At 52.8% G+C, this 25,836-nt stretch overlaps 1 protein-coding gene across 1 annotated transcript in view; it reads right to left on the bottom strand.

Moving 5' to 3' along the window:
• otog (otogelin) overlaps window positions 1–25,836 on the bottom strand; it is a 108,153-nt gene that overhangs the window by 42,566 nt on the left and 39,751 nt on the right. Inside the window, exons 27-33 of the mRNA XM_031900650.1 lie at window positions 25,644–25,670; window positions 25,231–25,398; window positions 23,691–23,969; window positions 19,481–19,598; window positions 9,197–9,276; window positions 3,866–9,105; window positions 2,031–2,199 (exon numbers count right to left, since the gene is read on the bottom strand). Of these exons, the coding sequence (XP_031756510.1) occupies window positions 2,031–2,199; window positions 3,866–9,105; window positions 9,197–9,276; window positions 19,481–19,598; window positions 23,691–23,969; window positions 25,231–25,398; window positions 25,644–25,670 (6,081 nt within the window). The remainder of the gene's footprint in view (window positions 1–2,030; window positions 2,200–3,865; window positions 9,106–9,196; window positions 9,277–19,480; window positions 19,599–23,690; window positions 23,970–25,230; window positions 25,399–25,643; window positions 25,671–25,836) is intronic.

Below are 25,836 nucleotides of genomic sequence, written 5' to 3'. Positions count from 1 at the left end.
CACTGGCACCCACATAATCATACACACTGGCACCCACATAATTATATACACTGGCACCCACATAATTATATACACTGGCACCCACATAATTATACACACTGGCACCCACATAATTATACACACTGGCACCCACATAATTATACACACTGGCACCCACATAATTATACACACTGGCACCCACATAATTATATACACTGGCACCCACATAATTATACACACTGGCACCCACATAATTATACACACTGGCACCCACATAATTATATACACTGGCACCCACATAATTATATACACTGGCACCCACATAATTATATACACTGGCACCCACATAATTATACACACTGGAACCCACATCTACTATATACACTGGCACCCACATAATCATACACACTGGCACCCACATAATCATACACACTGGCACCCACATAATTATACACACTGGCACCCACATAATTATACACACTGGCACCCACATAATTATACACACTGGCACCCACATAATTATATACACTGGCACCCACATAATTATATACACTGGCACCCACATAATTATATACACTGGCACTCACATAATCATACACACTGGCACCCACATAATTATACACACTGGCACCCACATAATTATACACACTGGCACCCACATAATTATATACACTGGCACCCACATAATCATACACACTGGAACCCACATAATCATACACACTGGCACCCACATAATTATACACACTGGCACCCACATCTACTATATACACTGGCACCCACATAATTATACACACTGGCACCCACATCTACTATATACACTGGCACCCACATAATTATATACACTGGCACCCACATAATTATACACACTGGCACCCACATCTACTATATACACTGGCACCCACATAATTATATACACTGGCACCCACATAATTATATACACTGGCACCCACATAATCATACACACTGGCACCCACATAATTATACACAATGGCACCCACATAATCATACACACTGGCACCCACATAATTATACACACTGGCACCCACATCTACTATATACACTGGCACCCACATAATCATACACACTGGCACCCACATAATTATATACACTGGCACCCACATAATCATACACACTGGCACCCACATAATTATACACACTGGCACCCACATCTACTATATACACTGGCACCCACATAATCATACACACTGGCACCCACATAATCATACACACTGGCACCCACATAATTATACACACTGGCACCCACATAATCATACACACTGGCACCCACATAATTATACACACTGGAACCCACGTAATCATATACACTGGCACCCACATAATCATACACACTGGCACCCACATAATTATATACACTGGCACCCACATAATTATATACACTGGCACCCACATAATTATATACACTGGCACCCACATAATTATATACACTGGCACCCACATAATTATACACACTGGCACCCACATAATTATACACACTGGCACCCACATCTACTATATACACTGGCACCCACATAATCGTACACACTGGCACCCACATAATTATATACACTGGCACCCACATCTAACTATATACACTGGCACCCATGTCTAACTATATACACTGGCACCCACGTATAGATGTTATTACCCCATGTGAGGGCAGATATTATTACCCTGACCCTGCAGACAAAGCCAAGTACCCTGTGGGCTGCCAGTAGCCATTGAGTAGAGTTGCCCGGGGCAGTAAGGCACCTACATGCGCACTCCCACTTGGGGCAGTAAGGGGGCACCTACATGCGCACTCCCACTTGGGGCAGTAAGGGGGCACCTACATGCGCACTCCCACTTGGGGCAGTAAGGCACCTACATGCGCACTCCCACTTGGGGCAGTAAGGGGGCACCTACATGCGCACTCCCACTTGGGGCAGTAAGGGGGCACCTACATGCGCACTCCCACTTGGGGCAGTAAGGGGGCACCTACATGCGCACTCCCACTTGGGGCAGTAAGGGGGCACCTACATGCGCACTCCCACTTTGGGCAGTAAGGCACCTACATGCACACTCCCACTTGGGGCAGCACTTGTCGCCGTTGATCCGTACGGCGAATCCCAGGAGGCCGCAGCCCGGCTGGGTGGCAGTGTAGGGGCAGTTCTGCGACTTGTTCACTTGGATCAGTTGCCCCTCCACACAGATGTGTTTGATGCACTCGGTCTCGGCGTAGGGCTGTGGGGGAGACAGTGGGGTAAGAACAGAGAGAGACAGAGCAAGAGTAGTGGCTACGGGAACAGCACTCTCCTCCCCCCCCCTCCCCCGCAATATACGGGGGTCACTGTCTGGGGCCCCATCCCACTGGGGTCACACATCTAAGCACCAATGTGGCATCATAACAACATGGCGGCATCGGCAGACCTGGGGATGGAAACTACATGGTGTAAACACTGTGTGGCCTACTCTCCCATGGACTCTACTGACCCACGTGATTAGAGGTCTCCCAATCAAACATCTCCCCAGTTACCTCTATCTCATGGACCCTACTGACCCACGTGATTAGAGGTCTCCCAATCAAACAACTCCCCAGTTACCTCCATCTCATGGACCCTACTGACCCACGTGATTAGAGGTCTCCCAATCAAACATCTCCCCAGTTACCTCTATCTCATGGACACTACTGACCCACGTGATTAGGGGTCTCCCAATCAAACATCTCCCCAGTTACCTCTATCTCATTGGCACTACTGACCCACGTGATTAGGGGTCTCCCAATCAAACATCTCCCCAGTTACCTCTATCTCATGGACACTACTGACCCACGTGATTAGGGGTCTCCCAATCAAACATCTCCCCAGTTACCTCTATCTCATGGGCACTACTGACCCACGTGATTAGGGGTCTCCCAATCAAACATCTCCCCAGTTACCTCTATCTCATGGACCCTACTGACCCACGTGATTAGGGGTCTCCCAATCAAACATCTCCCCAGTTACCTCTATCTCATGAACTCTACTGACCCACGTGATTAGGGGTCTCCCAATCAAACATCTCCCCAGTTACCTCCATCTCATGGGCACTACTGACCCACGTGATTAGGGGTCTCCCAATCAAACATCTCCCCAGTTACCTCCATCTCATGGACCCTACTGACCCACGTGATTAGGGGTCTCCCAATCAAACATCTCCCCAGTTACCTCTATCTCATGGAATCTACTGACCCACGTGATTAGGGGTCTCCCAATCAAACATCTCCCCAGTTACCTCTATCTCAGGGACACTACTGACCCACGTGATTAGGGGTCTCCCAATCAAATATCTCCCCAGTTACCTCTAACTTAGGGACTCTACTGACCCACGTGATTAGAGGTCTCCCAATCAAACATCTCCCCAGTTACCTCTATCTCAGGGACTCTACTGACCCACGTGATTAGGGGTCTCCCAATCAAACATCTCCCCAGTTACCTCTAACTCAGGGACTCTACTGACCCATGTGATTAGAGGTCTCCCAATCAAACATCTCCCCAGTTACCTCTATCTCAGGGACACTACTGACCCACGTGATTAGAGGTCTCCCAATCAAACATCTCCCCAGTTACCTCTAACTCAGGGACTCTACTGACCCATGTGATTAGAGGTCTCCCAATCAAACATCTCCCCAGTTACCTCTATCTCAGGGACACTACTGACCCACATGATTAGAGGTCTCCCAATCAAACATCTCCCCAGTTACCTCTATCTCATGGACTCTACTGACCCACGTGATTAGGGGTTACTCTTGGGTTTCCCAAAGACCAGGCAGTTCTCAAGAATGTTTAAGCTGTGACCCAGACCTATTTGTTGCTAAGGTAAAGAGACCCAGATACCTCTAATTCCAGTGTCTCTTGTTGATAGTACTTACCACACACGCTTGTGAGGTGGCAGTTTCTCTGGAGGGTATCAAGGCCGACACAGTCAGTCCTTCTGAGATTCCTTCATCAGTTCTCTGGTCAAGTGAATAAGCTGAAACAGTCTGTGGGTAGGTGTGGGGTACATAAGTGGGTGACATTGTCACCGGTGGAATGAATGTGGTGTTTAGTATCAGCGACGTTCCTGAAATGAGTGCTGGAGAGCTTATGGCTTGAGTTTGGTACAGTGACTCTGGGCTGGTTGGGCTGACAGGGAAAAGGCTAACTGCATGCGTTGTTGGCGCGGGTGGGAGTTTGGTCATGTAAGAGGCTGGAGAAGCATAGACCGTAGCCGTGGCATTGGGCATGGGTGGTGTGTGGAAAGCTGCCTGTGACGTAGGTGGCACTAATGCTCCTAACGTGGTGAGCTCGGTCGCTCTATAAACCGTTGAATAATTTGTGGTTTTCATTGACGTCACCAACATCTCTTGGACCGTTACATGCGGAACGGCTGAAACTGCGTGGGTGACCGTAGGAATGGTCGAAATCTTAGTAGTAGACAAAAAGCCTAAAAGTGGAGTCCAATAAACTGAGGTGGCTGTGACGGCCATGGTGGCAACGGGTGGACTGTAGCTTGAAGGAAATTCAGGCTTAGGTGTTCCTGAAACTCTATCCTTTGTTATTGTTATTGCTGGTGTCAACATCTCCTCAGTTACTAGGCCAGCCGCCGGCGGCCCCTTTGGTGTTGGCTGAAGAGGGGCTAATGTTTCAGAGAGAGTGACTGATGGAGCGAATGAGGGCACAGAACTGACCGGAGCTGACGCTTTATAGGCATCGGCTGATGACAGCTCTTTCCATCCAGATGTGACGCTCGTTGACGTAAATGAAGATGCCGATCGGTCCTTAGATGGCACGTGGCTCGTTGTAAATGCTGGTGGGGTTTCTCTGCCCACAGAGGAGGTAGCCATTGAGCTGAACTGGGTGACTAGGTGAGCCGCTTCCCTGGCGGTGGTCCCTGTGGCATTCACACCTGAGACCAAGCTGGGAGACGTCGCCAAGGACTCAGTTATTGGTTCTTTTATTCCTGTGATTGGTAATGGAGCTGCTGTAAAGGAAGAAGAAGAGACAGCTGAATAAGCTTGGGATGATGAGTGAGCAAGAGGGGAATCTGTGCGTTGACTGGTTAACTGCGTTGTCTTGATGATATCTGCTGAAGGGCTGGCCGAGCTTGGCCCCGAGACTGCCGTGCTGGGTTGGGTGGCTGCTGTTGAGAGAACTGATCCAGTAACATCTTTAGTTGGAAACGCCCTTGATGGCTTCATTGATGTTGGCTCAACCAGTGCTGTTTGCTGGGAAGAGAAATGGACAGTGGGTGATGCTGTCCCATCTGTAGGTTTTGGGGGCGCTGTTGCATTCCTTAGTTCCTCAACTGTACTTTTAATATCAGAGGGTCCCATGGTTCCGGTTAAATCTTTGAGTTTTTTAGTTACCTTTCTTGTTACAGTAGGCATTGGGGGGGAGATGGCAGTCACTTCAGGGAGTAGGACTGGTTTAGATTCTGTGGTGGATAGAGTGGAAGGGGCCACAGAAAGTCTTGTGGTCAGCGTGGCTTTGGCTGGCTCTGAGTAAGGGCGGAGTGTGGTGCCAGTGATGGTGAGTGTAGCTACTGACTCTGGGGAAGTCACACGTGAAGTTCTCAAAGGACTTGTGGGCTCTGCTGTTGAGAGCACTGTAGATGTTCCTTGCACAGTAGAAGAGGCTGGAGATATCAGTGAGACTTTAGTCGTTCTGCCAGTTGGCACCTCGGATAATGTGAAGGCACCAATGGCTGTTGAGGGCACTGTAGATGTTTCTTGCACAGTAGAAGAGGCTGGAGATATCAGTGAGACTTTAGTCGTTCTGCCAGTTGGCACCTTGGATAATGTGAGGGCACCACTGACTGTTGAGGGCACTGTAGATGTTCCTTGCACAGTAGAAGAGGCTGGTGATATCAGTGACACTTTAGTCGTTCTGCCAGTTGGCACCTCGGATAATGTGAAGGCACCACTGACTGTTAAGGGCACTGTAGATGTTCCTTGCACAGTAGAAGAGGCTGGAGATATCAGTGAGAATTTAGTAGTTGTGCCAGTTGGCACCTCAGATAATGTGAGGGCACCACTGACTGATTTAGTGGTCTCTACCTTTGTTTTGAATGAGACCGGTGGAACTGGAGATGTTACAAATGGGGTTCCCGTGCTTCTCTCCAAGGTTACTGCCTGTGTCGATGTCCCTACAGTCCATGGATAAGTCTGTGTCGGAGACTTAGAAACATATTCTCTGGTGGAAAGCTCTAGAATGGTTATAGGATACAAAGCTGACGGGGGCATTGAGACAGCGAAAGTCTCCGAGACTGGTTGTTGGGTGGCATTCTGGCTCGTTGCCAGTGGAGAAGTGACAGTGCCGGGAGCGGTAGGTTTTGTAGGTGACACTGCCTTGGTCTCTGTAATTCTGGGTTCCTGAGACACTCCCAGCGATCCTGTTGGTTTTCCTGACACTTCACTCGGTAACACTTTGGTGGCAAATGGTGTGACCATGTCATGTTTTGGTGACACAAGTACTGTGGTTTGTAAGGAAGTTGGCTCTCCTGTCCTTGGAGATGTTTCCAAAATGCCACTGCTTGTTGATGGACTTGTTAATGTCGATAGCCTGTCTTCTACCCCCTGGCTGGTGGTGGATACTGGACTTGCCTGTGTAGATAACCTGTCTTTGACCATCTCCTTGGTCATAGTAACTGCACTTGTTGGTGTAGATAACCTGTCTTTGACCATCTCCTCAGTCATAGTAATTGCACTTGTTGGTGTAGATAACCTGTCTTTGACCATCTCCTCGGTGATAGTAACTGCACTTGTTGGTGTAGATAACCTGTCTTTGACCATCTCCTTGGTCATAGTAACTGCACTTGTTGGTGTAGATAACCTGTCTTTGACCATCTCCTCAGTCATAGTAATTGCACTTGTTGGTGTAGATAACCTGTCTTTGACCATCTCCTCAGTCATAGTAATTGCACTTGTTGGTGTAGATAACCTGTCTTTGACGATCTCCTCAGTCATAGTAATTGCACTTGTTGGTGTAGATAACCTGTCTTTGACCATCTCCTCGGTGATAGTAACCACACTTGTTGGTGTAGATAACCTGTCTTTGACCGTCTCTTCAATCATAGTAACTGCACTTGTTGGTGTAGATAACCTGTCTTTGACCGTCTCTTCAATCATAGTAACCGCACTTGTTGGTGTAGATAACCTGTCTTTGACCGTCTCTTCAATCATAGTAACTGCACTTGTTGGTGTAGATAACCTGTCATGGACCATCTCCTTGGTGGTAGTAAATGTACTTGTCGGTGTAGTTAACTTGTCTTTAACCATCTCCTCGGTGACAGTAACTGCACTTGTTGGTGTTGATAGCCTGTCTTTGACCATCTCCTCGGTGACAGTAACTGCACTTGTTGGTGTAGACAACCTATCTTTGACCATCTCTTCGGTGACAGTTACTGCACTTGTCGGTGTAGATAACCTGTCTTTGACCATCTCCCCAGTGAAAGTAACTGCACTTGTTGGTGTAGATAACCTGTCTTTGACCATCTCCTTAGTGGTTGTAAATGTACTTGTGGGTGTGGTTAACTTGTCTTTAACCATCTCCTCGGTGACAGTTACTGCACTTGTTGGTGTAGACAACCTGTCTTTGACCATCTCCTTGGTGGTAGTAAATGTACTTGTTGGTGTAGATAACCTGTCTTTTACCATCTCCTCGGTAACAGTAACTGCACTTGTTGGTGTAGACAACCTGTCTTTGGACACAGTGTAGGGAATACTAGTTGTAGCTGTCCCAGGATAGAAAACCATCAGTGTGGTCTGTGATAGAGTTAAGTGCTCTGTTAGTGAAAGCTCAGTAGTTGTTTGTGTAGTCAGGGTGGTCTTTGTGGTCTTCTCTGTGGATACAGGAACAGTAGAGGCAGCAGTAGATGATGTGTACAAGCTCTCAGGAGGTTTGCTGGTTTCCAGAAGTGAAAAGGAATCTGTGGTAAGTGCTTCTGTGGGGTAAATGGAAGTAACCGTAGGTTCCTTAGTGGGGGAGACTGTTGTTCTTTCACTGCTGACCTGTTCCGTCACAGGAGAAAATAATGTTCTCGGTTCTTCTGTTGATGCTGGAAATACGGTTCCCTCAGGGACAGGAGACGTTGGCATTGCAGTCTGAAGGGAGAAGGCTGTCTCTGGTGTGGCTGTGGTCTCTCTGGTGGTGGGAGCTGGGGATGCGCTTAGGTTAGTGACTGGCAGGGGAGTGACAAGCTTGGTGGTGTAAGATGTTAGAGATGTTGGAGATGTTGGAGATGTTGGAGATGTTGGAGCTGTTGGAGATGTTGGAGATGTTGGACTTGCTGAGTAAGAAAGAGAACTAAGCTTGGTTGGAAGCTCAGCGGTTGCAGGAAGAAGCAGCGTAGTGATGGGTAACTGCAACGCGGTTGAGGTGCTCACGGTTATTGCAGAGAGCGTGGTACTTACTGTAGCTACACGGGGGGGCTCGCTGGGTGCTAGGACTGAAACAGCAGAGGTGCTCACTCTTTGTGTTGGAGATACTGACGTCAATGTGGCTTCCTTGGTAGGAACGACTGTGGTTCTTTCACTGGTCAGCAGTCCTGTGACTGACGGAGAGGAGAACGTTCCTGTGGCATTGGCGGAGATGGAGAGTGCGGTTCCCTCAAGCAGAGTTGACTTTGGCTTTGCTGTCGGCAAGGAGAAGGCGGAGACTAGAGAGATGGTTGGTCCTTCTGTCTCCGTGCTACTGGCACTCAGCGTGGGGGCCATGGGTCCGATGGTGGCTGGGGCGCTTGGGCCCTCAGTGAAGGGAAGAGGAATGTCTGAGGAAGGAACTTCCCTTGTAGCCTCCGATGTCCCCGGAACATGCACTGTAGGGGTAACTGTGAGATTCCGCTGGGGGGCAGTTTGAGTTGGGGCAGTAACAAAGGAATAGGCTGAGGGTGGAAGGGTCCCCTCTGAAAGCCACACTGACACGTTTCTCTGGATTTCAGCTGCCAGGGTTGGACTTGAGGGAACAATCCATTTAGAAGTCGTAGAGGAGGGGGGCATTAGTGGAGCAGTTGGAGCCAAAGCCATAGATACAGTTGGGTACGTCGTCATGGCAACTGCTGGAGTCAGAGTTTGGAGCATTGTGGGTGCCGGAGTAGAAAGCAATGTAATTACCCCAAGTGCAGGTTCTATACCTGAGGGCAAAAACAGAATAGATATGTTTATGGTTTAGGCCCAGGGTACCGGCGCCGGCCCATTACTGCCTCCAGGGAACCCAGAACTTACAGTCATCGAAGAACACACACTTCCTTGTCACTTCATCCAGCACCATCTCTGGGGGGCACAGGGGGGTACAGCCCTCCACCCTGAAAGGCAAAATGGGGTTAGAAACCAAGGGGCACTCGCGCTGGTTCCGTCCATTAGCTTGGCCTTTAAGCTGAGGCCAGGCGGGGGTGGGACTTCAGCTAGTGGGTGGGGCTAGAACATTGATACGCAGCTTACAGGGGGAGGGGCAGGGAGTCTGTAACTCAGCTAGTGGGTGGGACTAGAACACTGATAGGCAGCTTACAGGGGGAGGGGCCAGCAGTCTGTAACTCAGCTGGTGGGTGGGACTAGAACACTGATAGGCATCTTACAGGGGGAGGGGCCAGGAGTCTGTAACTCAGCTGGTGGGTGGGACTAGAACACTGATAGGCAGATTAAAGGGGGAGGGGCATAAAATCTGTAACTCAGCTAGTGGGCGGGACTAGAACGCTGATAGGCACCTTACAGGGGGAGGGGCCAGCAGTCTGTAACTCAGCTGGTGGGTGGGACTAGAACACTTATAGGCAGCTTAAAGGGGGAGGGGCATAAAATCTGTAACTCAGCTAGTGGGCGGGACTAGAACGCTGATAGGCAGCTTACAGGGGGAGGGGCTTGGAGTCTGTAACTCAGCTAGTGGGTGGGACTAGAACACTGAGAGGCAGCTTACAGGGGGAGGGGCAGTGAGTCTGTAACTCAGCTAGTGGGTGGGGCTAGAACACTGATAGGCATCTTACAGGGGGAGGGGCTTGGAGTCTGTAACTCAGCTAGTGGGTGGGGCTAGAACACTGATAGGCAGCTTACAGGGGGAGGGGCTTGGAGTCTGTAACTCAGCTAGTGGGTGGGACTAGAACACTGAGAGGCAGCTTACAGGGGGAGGGGCAGTGAGTCTGTAACTCAGCTAGTGGGTGGGGCTAGAACACTGATAGGCATCTTAAAGGGGGAGGGGCAGGGAGTCTGTAACTCAGCTAGTGGGTGGGGCTAGAACACTGATAGGCAGCTCACAGGGGGAGGGGCAGGGAGTCTGTAACTCAGCTAGTGGGTGGGGCTAGAACACTGATAGGCATCTTACAGGGGGAGGGGCTTGGAGTCTGTAACTCAGCTAGTGGGTGGGGCTAGAACACTGATAGGCAGCTTACAGGGGGAGGGGCTTGGAGTCTGTAACTCAGCTAGTGGGTGGGGCTAGAAACACTGATAGGCAGCTTACAGGGGGAGGGGCTTGGAGTCTGTAACTCAGCTAGTGGGTGGGACTAGAACACTGAGAGGCAGCTTACAGGGGGAGGGGCAGTGAGTCTGTAACTCAGCTAGTGGGTGGGGCTAGAACACTGATAGGCATCTTAAAGGGGGAGGGGCAGGGAGTCTGTAACTCAGCTAGTGGGTGGGGCTAGAACACTGATAGGCAGCTCACAGGGGGAGGGGCAGGGAGTCTGTAACTCAGCTAGTGGGTGGGGCTAGAACACTGATAGGCATCTTACAGGGGGAGGGGCAGTGAGTCTGTAACTCAGCTAGTGGGTGGGGCTAGAACACTGATAGGCAGCTCACAGGGGGAGGGGCAGGGAGTCTGTAACTCAGTGGGTGGGGCTAGAACACTGATAGGCAGCTCACAGGGGGAGGGGCAGGGAGTCTGTAACTCAGTGGGTGGGGCTAGAACACTCATAGGCAGCTCACAAGGGGAGGGGCAGGGAGTCTGTAACTCAGTGGGTGGGGCTAGAACACTCATAGGCAGCTCACAAGGGGAGGGGCAGGGAGTCTGTAACTCAGTGGGTGGGGCTAGAACACTGATAGGCAGCTCACAAGGGGAGGGGCAGGGAGTCTGTAACTCAGTGGGTGGGGCTAGAACACTGATAGGCAGCTCACAAGGGGAGGGGCAGGGAGTCTGTAACTCAGTGGGTGGGGCTAGAACCCTGATGAAGAGATGCTCTAAGAACGATGTCAGAATCACAAACAACAATATTAGTGCAGGACCAAGCCCCCCGGTGACACCCGATAGGTGGGGATTATGGGATATTAGTGAGCCGTGTATAATCTCCCTGTAATTCCTGTTCCTTGGGGGCAGTCTGTACAGGGATTTCCCAGAAGGCCTGTGTGTCATTATGCGCTGCTATACAGCAAAATGAGCTTGGGCGGCACTTACTGGGCACTTACTGGGTACTTACTGGGCACTTACTGGGTACTTACTGGGCACTTACTGGGCACTTACTGGGTACTTACTGGGTACATACTGGGTACTTACTGGGTACATACTGGGTACTTACTGGGCACTTACTGGGTACTTACTGGGCACTTACTGGGCACTTACTGGGTACTTACTGGGCACTTACTGGGTACTTACTGGGCACTTACTGGGTACTTACTGGGCACTTACTGGGCACTTACTGGGCACTTACTGGGTACTTACTGGGCACTTACTGGGCACTTACTGGGCACTTACTGGGTACTTACTGGGCACTTACTGGGCACTTACTGGGTACTTACTGGGCACTTACTGGGCACTTACTGGGTACATACTGGGTACTTACTGGGCACTTACTGGGTACTGACTGGGCACTTACTGGGCACTTTCTGGGCACTTACTGGGCACTTACTGGGTACTTACTGAGCACTTACTGGGCACTTACTGGGTACTTACTGGGCACTTACTGGGTACTTACTGGGCACTTACTGGGCACTTACTGGGCAATTACTGGGTACTTACTGGGCACTTACTGGGTACTGACTGGGCACTGACTGGGCACTTACTGGGCACTTACTGGGTACTTACTGGGCACTTACTGGGCACTTACTGGGTACTTACTGGGCACTTACTGGGTACTGACTGGGCACTTACTGGGCACTTACTGGGTACTTACTGGGCACTGACTGGGCACTTACTGGGCACTGACTGGGCACTGACTGGGCACATACTGGGTACTTACTGGGTACTGACTGGGCACTTACTGGGCACTTACTGGGCACTTACTGGGTACTTACTGGGCACTTACTGGGTACTTACTGGGCACTTACTGGGTACTGACTGGGCACTTACTGGGTACTGACTGGGCACTTACTGGGCACATACTGGGCACTTACTGGGCACTTACTGGGCACTGACTGGGTACTTACTGGGCACTTATTGGGTACTGACTGGGCACTTACTGGGCACTTACTGGGTACTTACTGGGCACTTACTGGGTACTTACTAGGCACTTACTGGGCACTTACTGGGCACTGACTGGGTACTTACTGGGCACTTACTGGGCACTTACTGGGAACTTACTGAGCACTTACTGGGTACTTACTGAGCACTTACTGGGTACTTACTGGGTACTTACTGAGCACTTACTGGGTACTTACTGGGCACTTACTGGGACACAGATATTCTAATCCAAGTTGCAATTGGGCTTTAATGACATTTCCAAAAGCCTCCCAGTTCCCCTGGCACAGAATGGACTGGGCCCAGCGCAGATACCCAGCCAGAGGGCATATAGGGCACAAGACGTTAATATGAAGTCCAGAAACATGTGACTTGAGGGGCAGTAGGGCAAGTGGTGCCAGCCAATATGTAGGCAATTGAACTACCCCTCGATCCCCCTATTTATAGTGGCATAGCACCCCCACACCCATACCATCAATGGGGCAATTCTGAATGGACTGATGATCACATACTCCTGAGGGCAAGCAGGGCAGATTGCTTGGTGGGGGCAATTGGTCAATCAGTTTCCCTCTAGAGGGGGCAAAACTTGGAATAGTTCTCTGATGGGAAAGATCTGAAATTTCAGGGGCCTCATATGTGGCCCCCAAAAACTCAAAGGGCCACATGATACATTCTACACTAATAACAGTGCAATACAATACATTTTAATATAAGAAATAGGGGGAGGGAAATACAGTGGGGAATCCCTACAGGGGGAGGGAATTACAGTGGGGAATCCCTACAGGGGGAGGGAAATACAGTGGGGAATCCCTACAGGGGGAGGGAAATACAGTGGGGAATCCCTACAGGGGGAGGGAATTACAGTGGGGAATCCCTACAGGGGGAGGGAATCCGGGAAATACAGTGGGGAATCCCTACAGGGGGAGGGAATACAGTGGAGAATCCCTACAGGGGGAGGGAATACAGTGGGGAATCCCTACAGGGGGAGGGAAATACAGTGGGGAATCCCTACAGGGGGAGGAAATACAGTGGGGAATCCCTACAGGGGGAGGGAAATACAGTGGGGAATCCCTACAGGGGGAGGGAAATACAGTGGGGAATCCCTACAGGGGAGGGAAATACAGTGGGGAATCCCTACAGGGGGAGGGAAATACAGTGGGGAATCCCTACAGGGGGAGGAAATACAGTGGGGAATCCCTACAGGGGGAGGGAAATACAGTGGGGAATCCCTACAGGGGGAGGGAAATACAGTGGGGAATCCCTACAGGGGGAGGGAAATACAGTGGGGAATCCCTACAGGGGGAGGGAAATACAGTGGGGAATCCCTACAGGGGGAGGGAAATACAGTGGGGAATCCCTACGGGGGGGGGGAAATACAGTGGGGAATCCCTACAGGGGAGGGAAATACAGTGGGGAATCCCTACAGGGGGAGGGAATACAGTGGGGAATCCCTACAGGGGGAGGAAATACAGTGGGGAATCCCTACAGGGGGAGGGAAATACAGTGGGGAATCCCTACAAGGGGAGGAAATACAGTGGGGAATCCCTACGGTGGGGGGGGGGAATTACAGTGGGGAATCCCTACAGGGGAGGGAATTACAGTGGGGAATCCCTACAGGGGGAGGGAATACAGTGGGGAATCCCTACAGGGGGAGGGAATACAGTGGGGAATCCCTACAGGGGAGGGAATTAAAGTGGGGAATCCCTACAGGGGGATGGAATACAGTGGGGAATCCCTACAGGGGGAGGGAAATACAGTGGGGAATCCCTACAGGGGGAGGGAAATACAGTGGGGAATCCCTACAGGGGGAGGGAAATACAGTGGGGAATCCCTACAGGGGGAGGGAAATACAGTGGGGAATCCCTACGGGGGGGGGGAATACAGTGGGGAATCCCTACAGGGGGGAGGGAAATACAGCGGGGAATCCCTACAGGGGGAGGGAAATACAGTGGGGAATCCCTACAGGGGGAGGAAATACAGTGGGGAATCCCTACAGGGGGAGGGAAATACAGTGGGGAATCCCTACAGGGGGAGGGAAATACAGTGGGGAATCCCTACAGGGGGAGGGAATACAGTGGGGAATCCCTACAGGGGGAGGAAATACAGTGGGGAATCCCTACAGGGGGAGGGAAATACAGTGGGGAATCCCTACAAGGGGAGGAAATACAGTGGGGAATCCCTACGGTGGGGGGGGGGAATTACAGTGGGGAATCCCTACAGGGGAGGGAATTACAGTGGGGAATCCCTACAGGGGGAGGGAATACAGTGGGGAATCCCTACAGGGGGAGGGAATACAGTGGGGAATCCCTACAGGGGAGGGAATTAAAGTGGGGAATCCCTACAGGGGGATGGAATACAGTGGGGAATCCCTACAGGGGGAGGGAAATACAGTGGGGAATCCCTACAGGGGGAGGGAAATACAGTGGGGAATCCCTACAGGGGGAGGGAAATACAGTGGGGAATCCCTACAGGGGGAGGGAAATACAGTGGGGAATCCCTACGGGGGGGGGGGAATACAGTGGGGAATCCCTACAGGGGGGAGGGAAATACAGCGGGGAATCCCTACAGGGGGAGGGAAATACAGTGGGGAATCCCTACAGGGGGAGGAAATACAGTGGGGAATCCCTACAGGGGGAGGGAAATACAGTGGGGAATCCCTACAGGGGGAGGGAAATACAGTGGGGAATCCCTACAGGGGGAGGGAATTACAGTGGGGAATCCCTACAGGGGGAGGAAATACAGTGGGGAATCCCTACAGGGGGAGGGAAATACAGTGGGGAATCCCTACAGGGGGAGGGAAATACAGTGGGGAATCCCCACAGGGGGAGGGAAATACAGTGGGGAATCCAAACATGGGGAGGAAATACAGTGGGGAATCCCTACAGGGGGAGGAAATACAGTGGGGAATCCCTACAGGGGAGGGAATTACAGTGGGGAATCCCTACAGGGGGAGGGAATACAGTGGGGAATCCCTACAGGGGGAGGGAATACAGCGGGGAATCCCTACAGGGGAGGGAATTACAGTGGGGAATCCCTACAGGGGGAGGGAATACAGCGGGGAATCCCTACAGGGGAGGGAATTACAGTGGGGAATCCCTACAGGGGGAGGGAATACAGTGGGGAATCCCTACAGGGGGAGGGAATACAGTGGGGAATCCCTACGGGGGGAGGGAAATACAGTGGGGGATCCCTACAGGGGGAGGAAATACAGTGGGGAATCCCCACAGGGGGAGGGAAATACAGTGGGGAATCCAAACATGGGGAGGAAATACAGTGGGGAATCCCTACAGGGGGAGGGAAATACAGTGGGGAATCCCTACAGGGGGAGGGAAATACAGTGGGGAATCCCTACAGGGGGAGGGAAATACAGTGGGGAATCCAAACATGGGGAGGAAATACAGTGGGGAATCCCTACAGGGGGAGGGAAATACAGTGGGGAATCCCTACAGGGGGAGGGAAATACAGTGGGGAATCCCTACAGGGGGAGGGAAATACAGTGGGGAATCCCTACGGGGGGGGGGGAATACAGTGGGGAATCCCTACAGGGGGGAGGGAAATACAGCGGGGAATCCCTACAGGGGGAGGGAAATACAGTGGGGAATCCCTACAGGGGGAGGAAATACAGTGGGGAATCCCTACAGGGGGAGGGAAATACAGTGGGGAATCCCTACAGGGGGAGGGAAATACAGTGGGGAATCCCTACAGGGGGAGGGAATTACAGTGGGGAATCCCTACAGGGGGAGGAAATACAGTGGGGAATCCCTACAGGGGAGGGAAATACAGTGGGGAATCCCTACAGGGGGAGGGAAATACAGTGGGGAATCCCCACAGGGGGAGGGAAATACAGTGGGGAATCCAAACATGGGGAGGAAATACAGTGGGGAATCCCTACAGGGGGAAGGAAATACAGTGGGGAATCCCTACAGGGGAGGGAATTACAGTGGGGAATCCCTACAGGGGGAGGGAATACAGTGGGGAATCCCTACAGGGGGAGGGAATACAGCGGGGAATCCCTACAGGGGAGGGAATTACAGTGGGGAATCCCTACAGGGGGAGGGAATACAGCGGGGAATCCCTACAGGGGAGGGAATTACAGTGGGGAATCCCTACAGGGGGAGGGAATACAGTGGGGAATCCCTACAGGGGGAGGGAATACAGTGGGGAATCCCTACGGGGGGAGGGAAATACAGTGGGGGATCCCTACAGGGGGAGGAAATACAGTGGGGAATCCCTACGGGGGGAGGGGGGAATTACAGTGGGGAATCCCTACAGGGGGAGGGAATACAGTGGGGAATCCCTACAGGGGAGGGAATTACAGTGGGGAATCCCTACAGGGGGAGAGAAATACAGTGGGGGATCCCTACAGGGGGAGGAAATACAGTGGGGAATCCCTACGGGGGGGGGGGGGAATTACAGTGGGGAATCCCTACAGGGGGAGGGAATACAGTGGGGAATCCCTACAGGGGGAGGGAATACAGTGGGGAATCCCTACGGGGGGAGGGAAATACAGTGGGGAATCCCTACAGGGGGAGGAAATACAGTGGGGAATCCCTACAGGGGGAGGAAATACAGTGGGGAATCCCTACGGGGGGGGGGGGGGGAATTACAGTGGGGAATCCCTACAGGGGGAGGGAAATACAGTGGGGAATCCCTACGGGGGGGGGGGGGAATTACAGTGGGGAATCCCTACAGGGGGAGGGAATACAGTGGGGAATCCCTACAGGGGAGGGAATTACAGTGGGGAATCCCTACAGGGGGAGAGAAATACAGTGGGGGATCCCTACAGGGGGAGGAAATACAGTGGGGAATCCCTACAGGGGGAGGGAATACAGTGGGGAAATCCCTACAGGGGAGGGAATTACAGTGGGGAATCCCTACAGGGGGAGGGAATACAGTGGGGAATCCCTACAGGGGAGGGAATTACAGTGGGGAATCCCTACAGGGGGAGGGAAATACAGTGGGGAATCCCTACAGGGGGAGGAAATACAGTGGGGAATCCCTACGGGGGGGGGGGGATTACAGTGGGGAATCCCTACAGGGGGAGGGAATACAGTGGGGAATCCCTACAGGGGAGGGAATTACAGTGGGGAATCCCTACGGGGGGAGGGAAATACAGTGGGGAATCCCTACAGGGGGAGGAAATACAGTGGGGAATCCCTACAGGGGGAGGAAATACAGTGGGGAATCCCTACGGGGGGGGGGGGGGAATTACAGTGGGGAATCCCTACAGGGGGAGGGAAATACAGTGGGGAATCCCCTACAGGGGGAGGGAAATACAGTGGGGAATCCCTACAGGGGGAGAGAAATACAGTGGGGGATCCCTACAGGGGGAGGAAATACAGTGGGGAATCCCTACGGGGGGGGGGGGAATTACAGTGGGGAATCCCTACAGGGGGAGGGAATACAGTGGGGAATCCCTACAGGGGGAGGGAAATACAGTGGGGAATCCAAACATGGGGAGGAAATACAGTGGGGAATCCCTACAGGGGGAGAGAAATACAGTGGGGGATCCCTACAGGGGGAGGGAAATACAGTGGGGAATCCAAAACATGGGGAGGAAATACAGTGGGGAATCCCTACCAGGGGGAGAGAAATACAGTGGGGGATCCCTACAGGGGGAGGGAAATACAGTGGGGAATCCCTACAGGGGGAGGGAAATACAGTGGGGAATCCCTACAGGGGGAGGGAAATACAGTGGGGAATCCCTACAGGGGGAGGGAAATACAGTGGGGAATCCCTACAGGGGAGGGAAATACAGTGGGGAATCCCTACAGGGGGAGAGAAAATACAGTGGGGAATCCCTACAGGGGGGAGGGAATACAGTGGGGAATCCCTACAGGGGGAGGGAAATACAGTGGGGAATCCCTACAGGGGGAGGGAAATACAGTGGGGAATCCCTACAGGGGGGAGGGAAATACAGTGGGGAATCCCTGGGGGGGAGGGAGGGAAATACCAGTGGGGAATCCCGGACAGGGGGAGGAAATACAATGGGGGAATCCCTACAGGGGGAGGAAATACAGTGGGGAATCCCTGGGGGGGAAGGGAGGGAAATACAGTGGGGAATCCCTGGGGGGGGAGGGAGGGAAATACAGTGGGGAATCCCTGGGGGGGGAGGGAGGGAAATACAGTGGGGAATCCCTGGGGGGGAGGGAGGGAAATACAGTGGGGAATCCCTACAGGGGGGGGGGGGAATACAGTGGGGAATCCCTACAGGGGGAGGGAATACAGTGGGGAATCCCTACAGGGGGAGGGAATACAATGGGGAATCCCCAGGGGGGGGGATACAGTGGGGAATCCCTACAGGGAGAGGGAAATACAGTGGGGAATCCCTACAGGGGGAGGGAAATACAGTGGGGAATCCCTGGGGGGAGGGAGGGAAATACAGTGGGGAATCCCTATGGGGGGGGGAATACAGTGGGGAATCCCTGGGGGGGGGAATACAGTGGGGAATCCCTACAGGGGGAGGGAAATACAGTGGGGAATCCCTACAGGGGGGTGGGAATACAGTGGGGAATCCCTGGGGGGGGGAGGGAGGGAATACAGTGGGGAATCCCCTGGGGGGGGGATTACAGTGGGGAATCCCTAGGGGGAGGAAATACAGTGGGGAATCCCTATAGGGGGGGAATACAGTGGGGAATCCCTACAGGGGGAGGAAATACAGTGGGGAATCCCTGGGGGGGGATTACAGTGGGGAATCCCTAGGGGGAGGAAATACAGTGGGGAATCCCTATAGGGGGAGGAATACAGTGGGGAATCCCTACAGGGGGAGGAAATACAGTGGGGAATCCCTGGGGGGGATTACCAGTGGGGAATCCCTACAGGGGGAGGAAATACAGTGGGGAATCCCTGGGGGGGGATTACAGTGGGGAATTCCCTACAGGGGAGGAAATACAGTGGGGAATCCCTAATAGGGGGGGAATACAGTGGGGAATCCCTACAGGGGGGGGAATACAGTGGGGAATCCCTACAGGGGGAGGAAATACAGTGGGGAATCCCTATAGGGGGGGGAATACAGTGGGGAATCCCTACAGGGGGAGGAAATACAGTGGGGAATCCCTACAGGGGGGAATACAGTGGGGAATCCCTGGGGGGGGGAATACAGTGGGGGAATCCCTGGGGGGGTAAAAATAACTCACTTTGGGACGTCCTGGCAATATTCCCCCAGTGGATCCCGGCAGGTTCGGAAGCAGGAGCTGCCACAGGAATCGTAACGCCACTCACACATTGGCCGAGACTCAGCCCTTGATTTTGACTCTAGAAATATGAAGATTCTGTGAGTTCAGAGTGAGAGTAAATGTGGGGTAATGCCCCCTGCTGGGGCACTTGGGTGGGGTTATTCTACTGACTGTGCCCCACGCACCCTGGCACAGGTATACCCACAATGCAATGTGCCACATTAGCTCCGCCTTCTCCCAAGCAGCAGATGAGGAGCACAGGGGGCCCAGTATATTGGGGTACCCACCCGGGGAATGACCTACTGCCTATATACTAATCCCCTCCCATAGGGGTGCTGCTCTCATACAAACAAACCAATGGGGGGGCAGCATCAGGGTGAGAATCCATCAAAGGATCAGCCCCCCAAATTCCAACCTTTCTGCCCCTGCCGGGGGCTTTATCTGGGGAAGTCAGAAAGTGCAATGATGGGATCAATGTGTGAGGCACATAAATGGGAGCGTTTTCCATTGAGAGATAGATAGACAGACAGACAGACAGACAGACAGATAGACAGACAGATGAGAGACAGACAGAGAGACAGACAGACAGATGAGAGACAGACAGAGAGACAGACAGAGAGACAGACAGACAGACAGACAGATGAGAGACAGACAGATAGATAGACAGATGAGAGACAGACAGAGAGACAGACAGATAGACAGGCAGATGAGAGACAGACAGAGAGACAGACAGACAGATGAGAGACAGACAGAGAGACAGACAGAGAGACAGACAGACAGATGAGAGACAGACAGATAGACAGACAGATGAGAGACAGACAGACAGACAGATGAGAGACAGACAGACAGACAGACAGATGAGAGACAGACATATAGACAGACAGATGAGAAACAGACAGATAGACAGACAGATGAGAGACAGACAGAGAGACAGACAGACAGATGAGAGACAGACAGAGAGACAGACAGAGAGACAGACAGACAGACAGACAGACAGACAGACAGATGAGAGACAGACAGATAGATAGACAGATGAGAGACAGACAGAGAGACAGACAGATAGACAGGCAGATGAGAGACAGACAGAGAGACAGACAGACAGATGAGAGACAGACAGAGAGACAGACAGAGAGACAGACAGACAGATGAGAGACAGACAGATAGACAGACAGATGAGAGACAGACAGACAGACAGATGAGAGACAGACAGACAGACAGACAGATGAGAGACAGACATATAGACAGACAGATGAGAAACAGACAGATAGACAGACAGATGAGAGACAGACAGAGAGACAGACAGAGAGACAGACAGAGAGACAGACAGACAGACAGATGAGAGACAGACAGATAGACAGACAGATGAGAGACAGACAGACAGACAGACAGATGAGAGACAGACATATAGACAGACAGATGAGAGACAGACAGATAGACAGACAGATGAGAGACAGACAGAGAGACAGACAGACAGATGAGAGACAGACAGAGAGACAGACAGACAGATGAGAGACAGACAGATGAGAGACAGACAGAGAGACAGACAGACAGACAGATAGACAGACAGATGAGAGACAGACAGAGAGACAGACAGACAGATGAGAGACAGACAGAGAGACAGACAGATGAGAGACAGACAGACAGACAGATAGACAGACAGATGAGAGACAGACAGAGAGACAGATGAGAGACAGACAGATGAGAGAGACAGAGAGACAGACAGACAGATAGACAGACAGATGAGAGACAGACAGAGAGACAGACAGACAGATGAGAGACAGACAGAGAGACAGACAGACAGACAGACAGATAGACAGACAGATAAGAGACAGACAGACAGATGAGAGACAGACAGATGGGCAGGCCTATCAGTGAGACACACACTATATAATCAGACTGTGGGGGTCCCTGCCTGAGCCCCCCGGTGGCTGTGTGAGGAGGAGGGGGCTGATACAGGGGAATGAGCCCCGACTCACATTCTGCCCCCCCCCCCATACGTTGCCATGTTCCCCCCCCCCCCCAGCTGAGGGCTGTTGGGCACAAGCAGGGAGGGACCGGGCCGGCATGTCTGACTCCCATCTGAGTCTCGTAACCCTGCACCTGTCACACAGCAACCAGGGCCCCCGGGGGGGGGGGGGGGGCAGGTATGTGGGGCGCACATGTGACACTCAGGGGAAAGGAAGGATTATTTATGCCGACAGATTACTGGGAAGGAAATATGTGCTGAGCCCAACAAGCCCAAAATAGTAACCCCTCCCCCTCATGTCACCAAGCTCCGCCCCCATCATGGAAGTGACTATATATATACGTGTGTGTGTGTATATAGATATGTAATAGCTTCATGTATGTGGCGCTTCCGCGCCGGCCCAGTGCCCCCTCTCTACAGGCCTGATGCCCCCATGCTAAAGGCCACCCTACCCCTGACTGGCATTAAGCGCCGGCCCAGTGCCCCCTCTCTATAGGCCTGATGCCCCCATGCTAAAGGCCACCCTACCCCTGACTGGCATTAAGCGCCGGCCCAGTGCCCCCTCTCTATAGACCTGATGCCCCCATGCTAAAGGCCACCCTACCCCTGACTGGCATTAAGCGCCGGCCCAGTGCCCCCTCTCTATAGGCCTGATGCCCCCATGCTAAAGGCCACCCTACCCCTGACTGGCATTAAGCGCCGGCCCAGTGCCCCCTCTCTATAGGCCTGATGCCCCCATGCTAAAGGCCACCCTACCCCTGACTGGCATTAAGTGCCGGCCCAGTGCCCTCTCTCTATAGCCCTGATGCCCCCATGCTAAAGGCCACCCTATCCCTGACTGGCATTAAGCGCCGGCCCAGTGCCCCCTCTCTATAGCCCTGATGCCCCCATGCTAAAGGCCACCCTACCCCTGACTGGCATTAAGCGCCGGCCCAGTGCCCCCTTTCTATAGACCTGATGCCCCCATGCTAAAGGCCACCCTACCCCTGACTGGCATTAAGCGCCGGCCCAGTGCCCCTCTCTATAGACCTGATGCCCCCATGCTAAAGGCCACCCTACCCCTGACTGGCATTAAGCGCCGGCCCAGTGCCCCCTCTCTATAGCCCTGATGCCCCCATGCTAAAGGCCACGCTACCCCTGACTGGCATTAAGCGCCGGCCCAGTGCCCCCTTTCTATAGACCTGATGCCCCCATGCTAAAGGCCACCCTACCCCTGACTGGCATTAAGTGCCGGCCCAGTGCCCTCTCTCTATAGCCCTGATGCCCCCATGCTAAAGGCCACCCTACCCCTGACTGGCATTAAGCGCCGGCCCAGTGCCCCCTCTCTATAGCCCTGATGCCCCCATGCTAAAGGCCACCCTACCCCTGACTGGCATTAAGCGCCGGCCCAGTGCCCCCTCTCTATAGCCCTGATGCCCCCATGCTAAAGGCCACCCTACCCCTGACTGGCATTAAGTGCCGGCCCAGTGCCCTCTCTCTATAGGCCTGATGCCCCCATGCTAAAGGCCACCCTACCGCTGACTGGCATTAAGTGCCGGCCCAGGACCACTGCCGGTGCTTTAGATGAGAGACCCCCCTATGAGAGGTAATTAGAGGCAAGAGCGCTGATCTAGTGCCAGCCCGGTTAGGGCCCCAAGGTACGGGCACCGCGGGTGGCACAAAGGGGTTACACAGCCCCCCCACACTGAGTTATTACTGCAGCTAAAAATACCATTTGTTTGACTTAATGGAAAAGTGACACCGGTGCCAGGCGCACGGATTGGGTTTGTGCTGACTCCTGTAAATGCCTCTCGGGCTGTGTGGGGGGGGGCAGGAATGGGGCAGGGGGGGCAGGAATGGGGCGGGGTGCCCATGGCTCTGACGCACAGAAACAAACAAACAGACCCTGGTATTTTCATTGGGGCAAATTCCTTCCCTTGGCGCAAAGGCACGAGGCTCCCACCCTGTCTGCCCCCCTGGCCTGTGGCCCCGGCGCTCTTGCTGAACTAGCACTACCCGCATCTCGTAGCTCCGCCCTGCTCCTATGGAACTGGATCCCAGAACAAATATCACCCCCCTGTGGGACATGAGCCCCAATTTACTGAGCCCCAATTTACTGAGCCCATGTCCCACAGGGGAGGGATATTTCCCCTTTAATATCACACAGGCAGCTCACTGACCCATTGGGCCTATCAGAACAGCCCGTTAGTAATGAGCCCCACCCACCTGCTAGGCGGAAGAGCGTGGAGAGCCTGAAGGCCACGGAATGGTGGTACTTGGCCAGGAAAATGGCCGACGCTGAGATGCGGACAAAGTGGCCGGGTTTGGCGAAGCTCTCGAAGGCGCTGTAGCCGGAGATCCAAGTGTTCTTGTGGATCACAAATGTGGATCTGCTGTGAAATTCCTCACTTTTCTGCCACTTAGCAACATGGAGGGTCCCGTTGGCTCCAACATGGAGGAAGTAATTGGGCCGATCCGCAATCTCCAAGGAGACCAGGTTCCGATCTGTAAGATAATAATCCTACTGAGCAATCGGCCATCAAATGGGCCCCTTCCGATGCACTGACCAACCCCATTGGGCTCAATGTAACCTGCAAGGGATTCTGGGTAATATCCCCCCTTACCCCATAATGACACAGTATAGAGAGCTTCCTGCACAGCCGGGGATTCTGGGTAATATCCCCCCTTACCCCATAATGACACGGTATAGAGAGCTTCCTGCACAGCCGGGGATTCTGGGTAATATCCCCCCTTACCCCATAATGACACGGTATAGAGAGCTTCCTGCACAGCCGGGGATTCTGGGTAATATCCCCCCTTACCCCATAATGACACGGTATAGAGAGCTTCCCGCACAGCCGGGGATTCTGGGTAATATCCCCCTTACCCCATAATGACACGGTATAGAGAGCTTCCCGCACAGCCGGGGATTCTGGGTAATATCCCCCCTTACCCCATAATGACACGGTATAGAGAGCTTCCCGCACAGCCGGGGATTCTGGGTAATATCCCCCCTTACCCCATAATGACACAGTATAGAGCGCTTCCTGAACAGCCGGGGATTCTGGGTAATATCCCCCCTTACCCCATAATGACACGGTATAGAGAGCTTCCCGCACAGCCGGGGATTCTGGGTAATATCCCCCCTTACCCCATAATGACACGGTATAGAGCGCTTCCCGCACAGCCGGGGATTCTGGGTAATATCCCCCCTTACCCCATAATGACACGGTATAGAGCGCTTCCTGCACAGCCGGGGATTCTGGGTAATATCCCACCTTACCCCATAATCACACAGCACCCAGTGCTTCCCTCACAGCCAGGGATTCTGGGTAATATCCCCCCTTACCCCATAATGACACGGTATAGAGAGCTTCCTGAACAGCCGGGGATTCTGGGTAATATCCCCCTTACCCCATAATGACACGGTATAGAGAGCTTCCTGCACAGCCGGGGATTCTGGGTAATATCCCCCCTTACCCCATAATGACACGGTATAGAGAGCTTCCTGCACAGCCGGGGATTCTGGGTAATATCCCCCCTTACCCCATAATGACACGGTATAGAGAGCTTCCTGCACAGCCGGGGATTCTGGGTAATTTCCCATAATGACTCATGAGGCAGTTTCCCTCACTGCAGTAAAGGGAAGATGGATAGGAACGTTCCCAGTAATCCGATGGGCTCAGAAGACCCCAGTGCAAGTCTATGGGAAGCTGTTGGGGGCAGAATATCCAGCATATATTTGCCCGGGGGTTACAGAACTTACCGTGGGCCCTGGGTCTGTACAGGCCGGGGGTGAGCATGAAACGCGTTGTCCCTCCGGGAATATAATCCTCTCCCCTCGCAGGAAAGACCCCCCCGTCCTGCGCTCGGGTTCCCAGTACCAGGCTCCGGTCCAAGTAGCTGAGCAGCCTGTATGGGCCTTTCCCTAGAACTAGAAAAGTGACATTTAGCCGCTGACAGATTCAGCCATAACCCTGATATTACTGTATAGCAGCAGCTCTGTCTCGCTTTATGGCAGAGATTCCCAGCATTTGTACCACTGGGCAATAAGGAAGCTCCGCTGAAGGAAACAAAACCACTGAGCGTTACAGTCAGTGAGGGGTGCGATGCCCCCCCCAGAGCGTTAGACCCAGGAGCTTACCCTCAGTCACATGATGCATTGCCATGGAAACGTACCTTTATTGAAGTATTCACAGTCGTACGCTAAAGAAAGGGAAAATGAGATAAACGTAAAGAAACAGCAATAAAATCAGACGTTTAGCCCTACGGTCGGGGCACCGGTAGCCAAAGCCCCAGCAGCAGTAGCCCAAACCTAATCGCTTGCCCCACGGGGCAGATACAACTGATATCTGTGGTTTTATTGGATACC

This window comes from Xenopus tropicalis, chromosome 4 (genome assembly GCF_000004195.4).
Source record: "Xenopus tropicalis strain Nigerian chromosome 4, UCB_Xtro_10.0, whole genome shotgun sequence".
Lineage (NCBI taxonomy): Eukaryota > Metazoa > Chordata > Amphibia > Anura > Pipidae > Xenopus > Xenopus tropicalis.
This window is presented reverse-complemented; position numbering and strand designations above follow the sequence as displayed.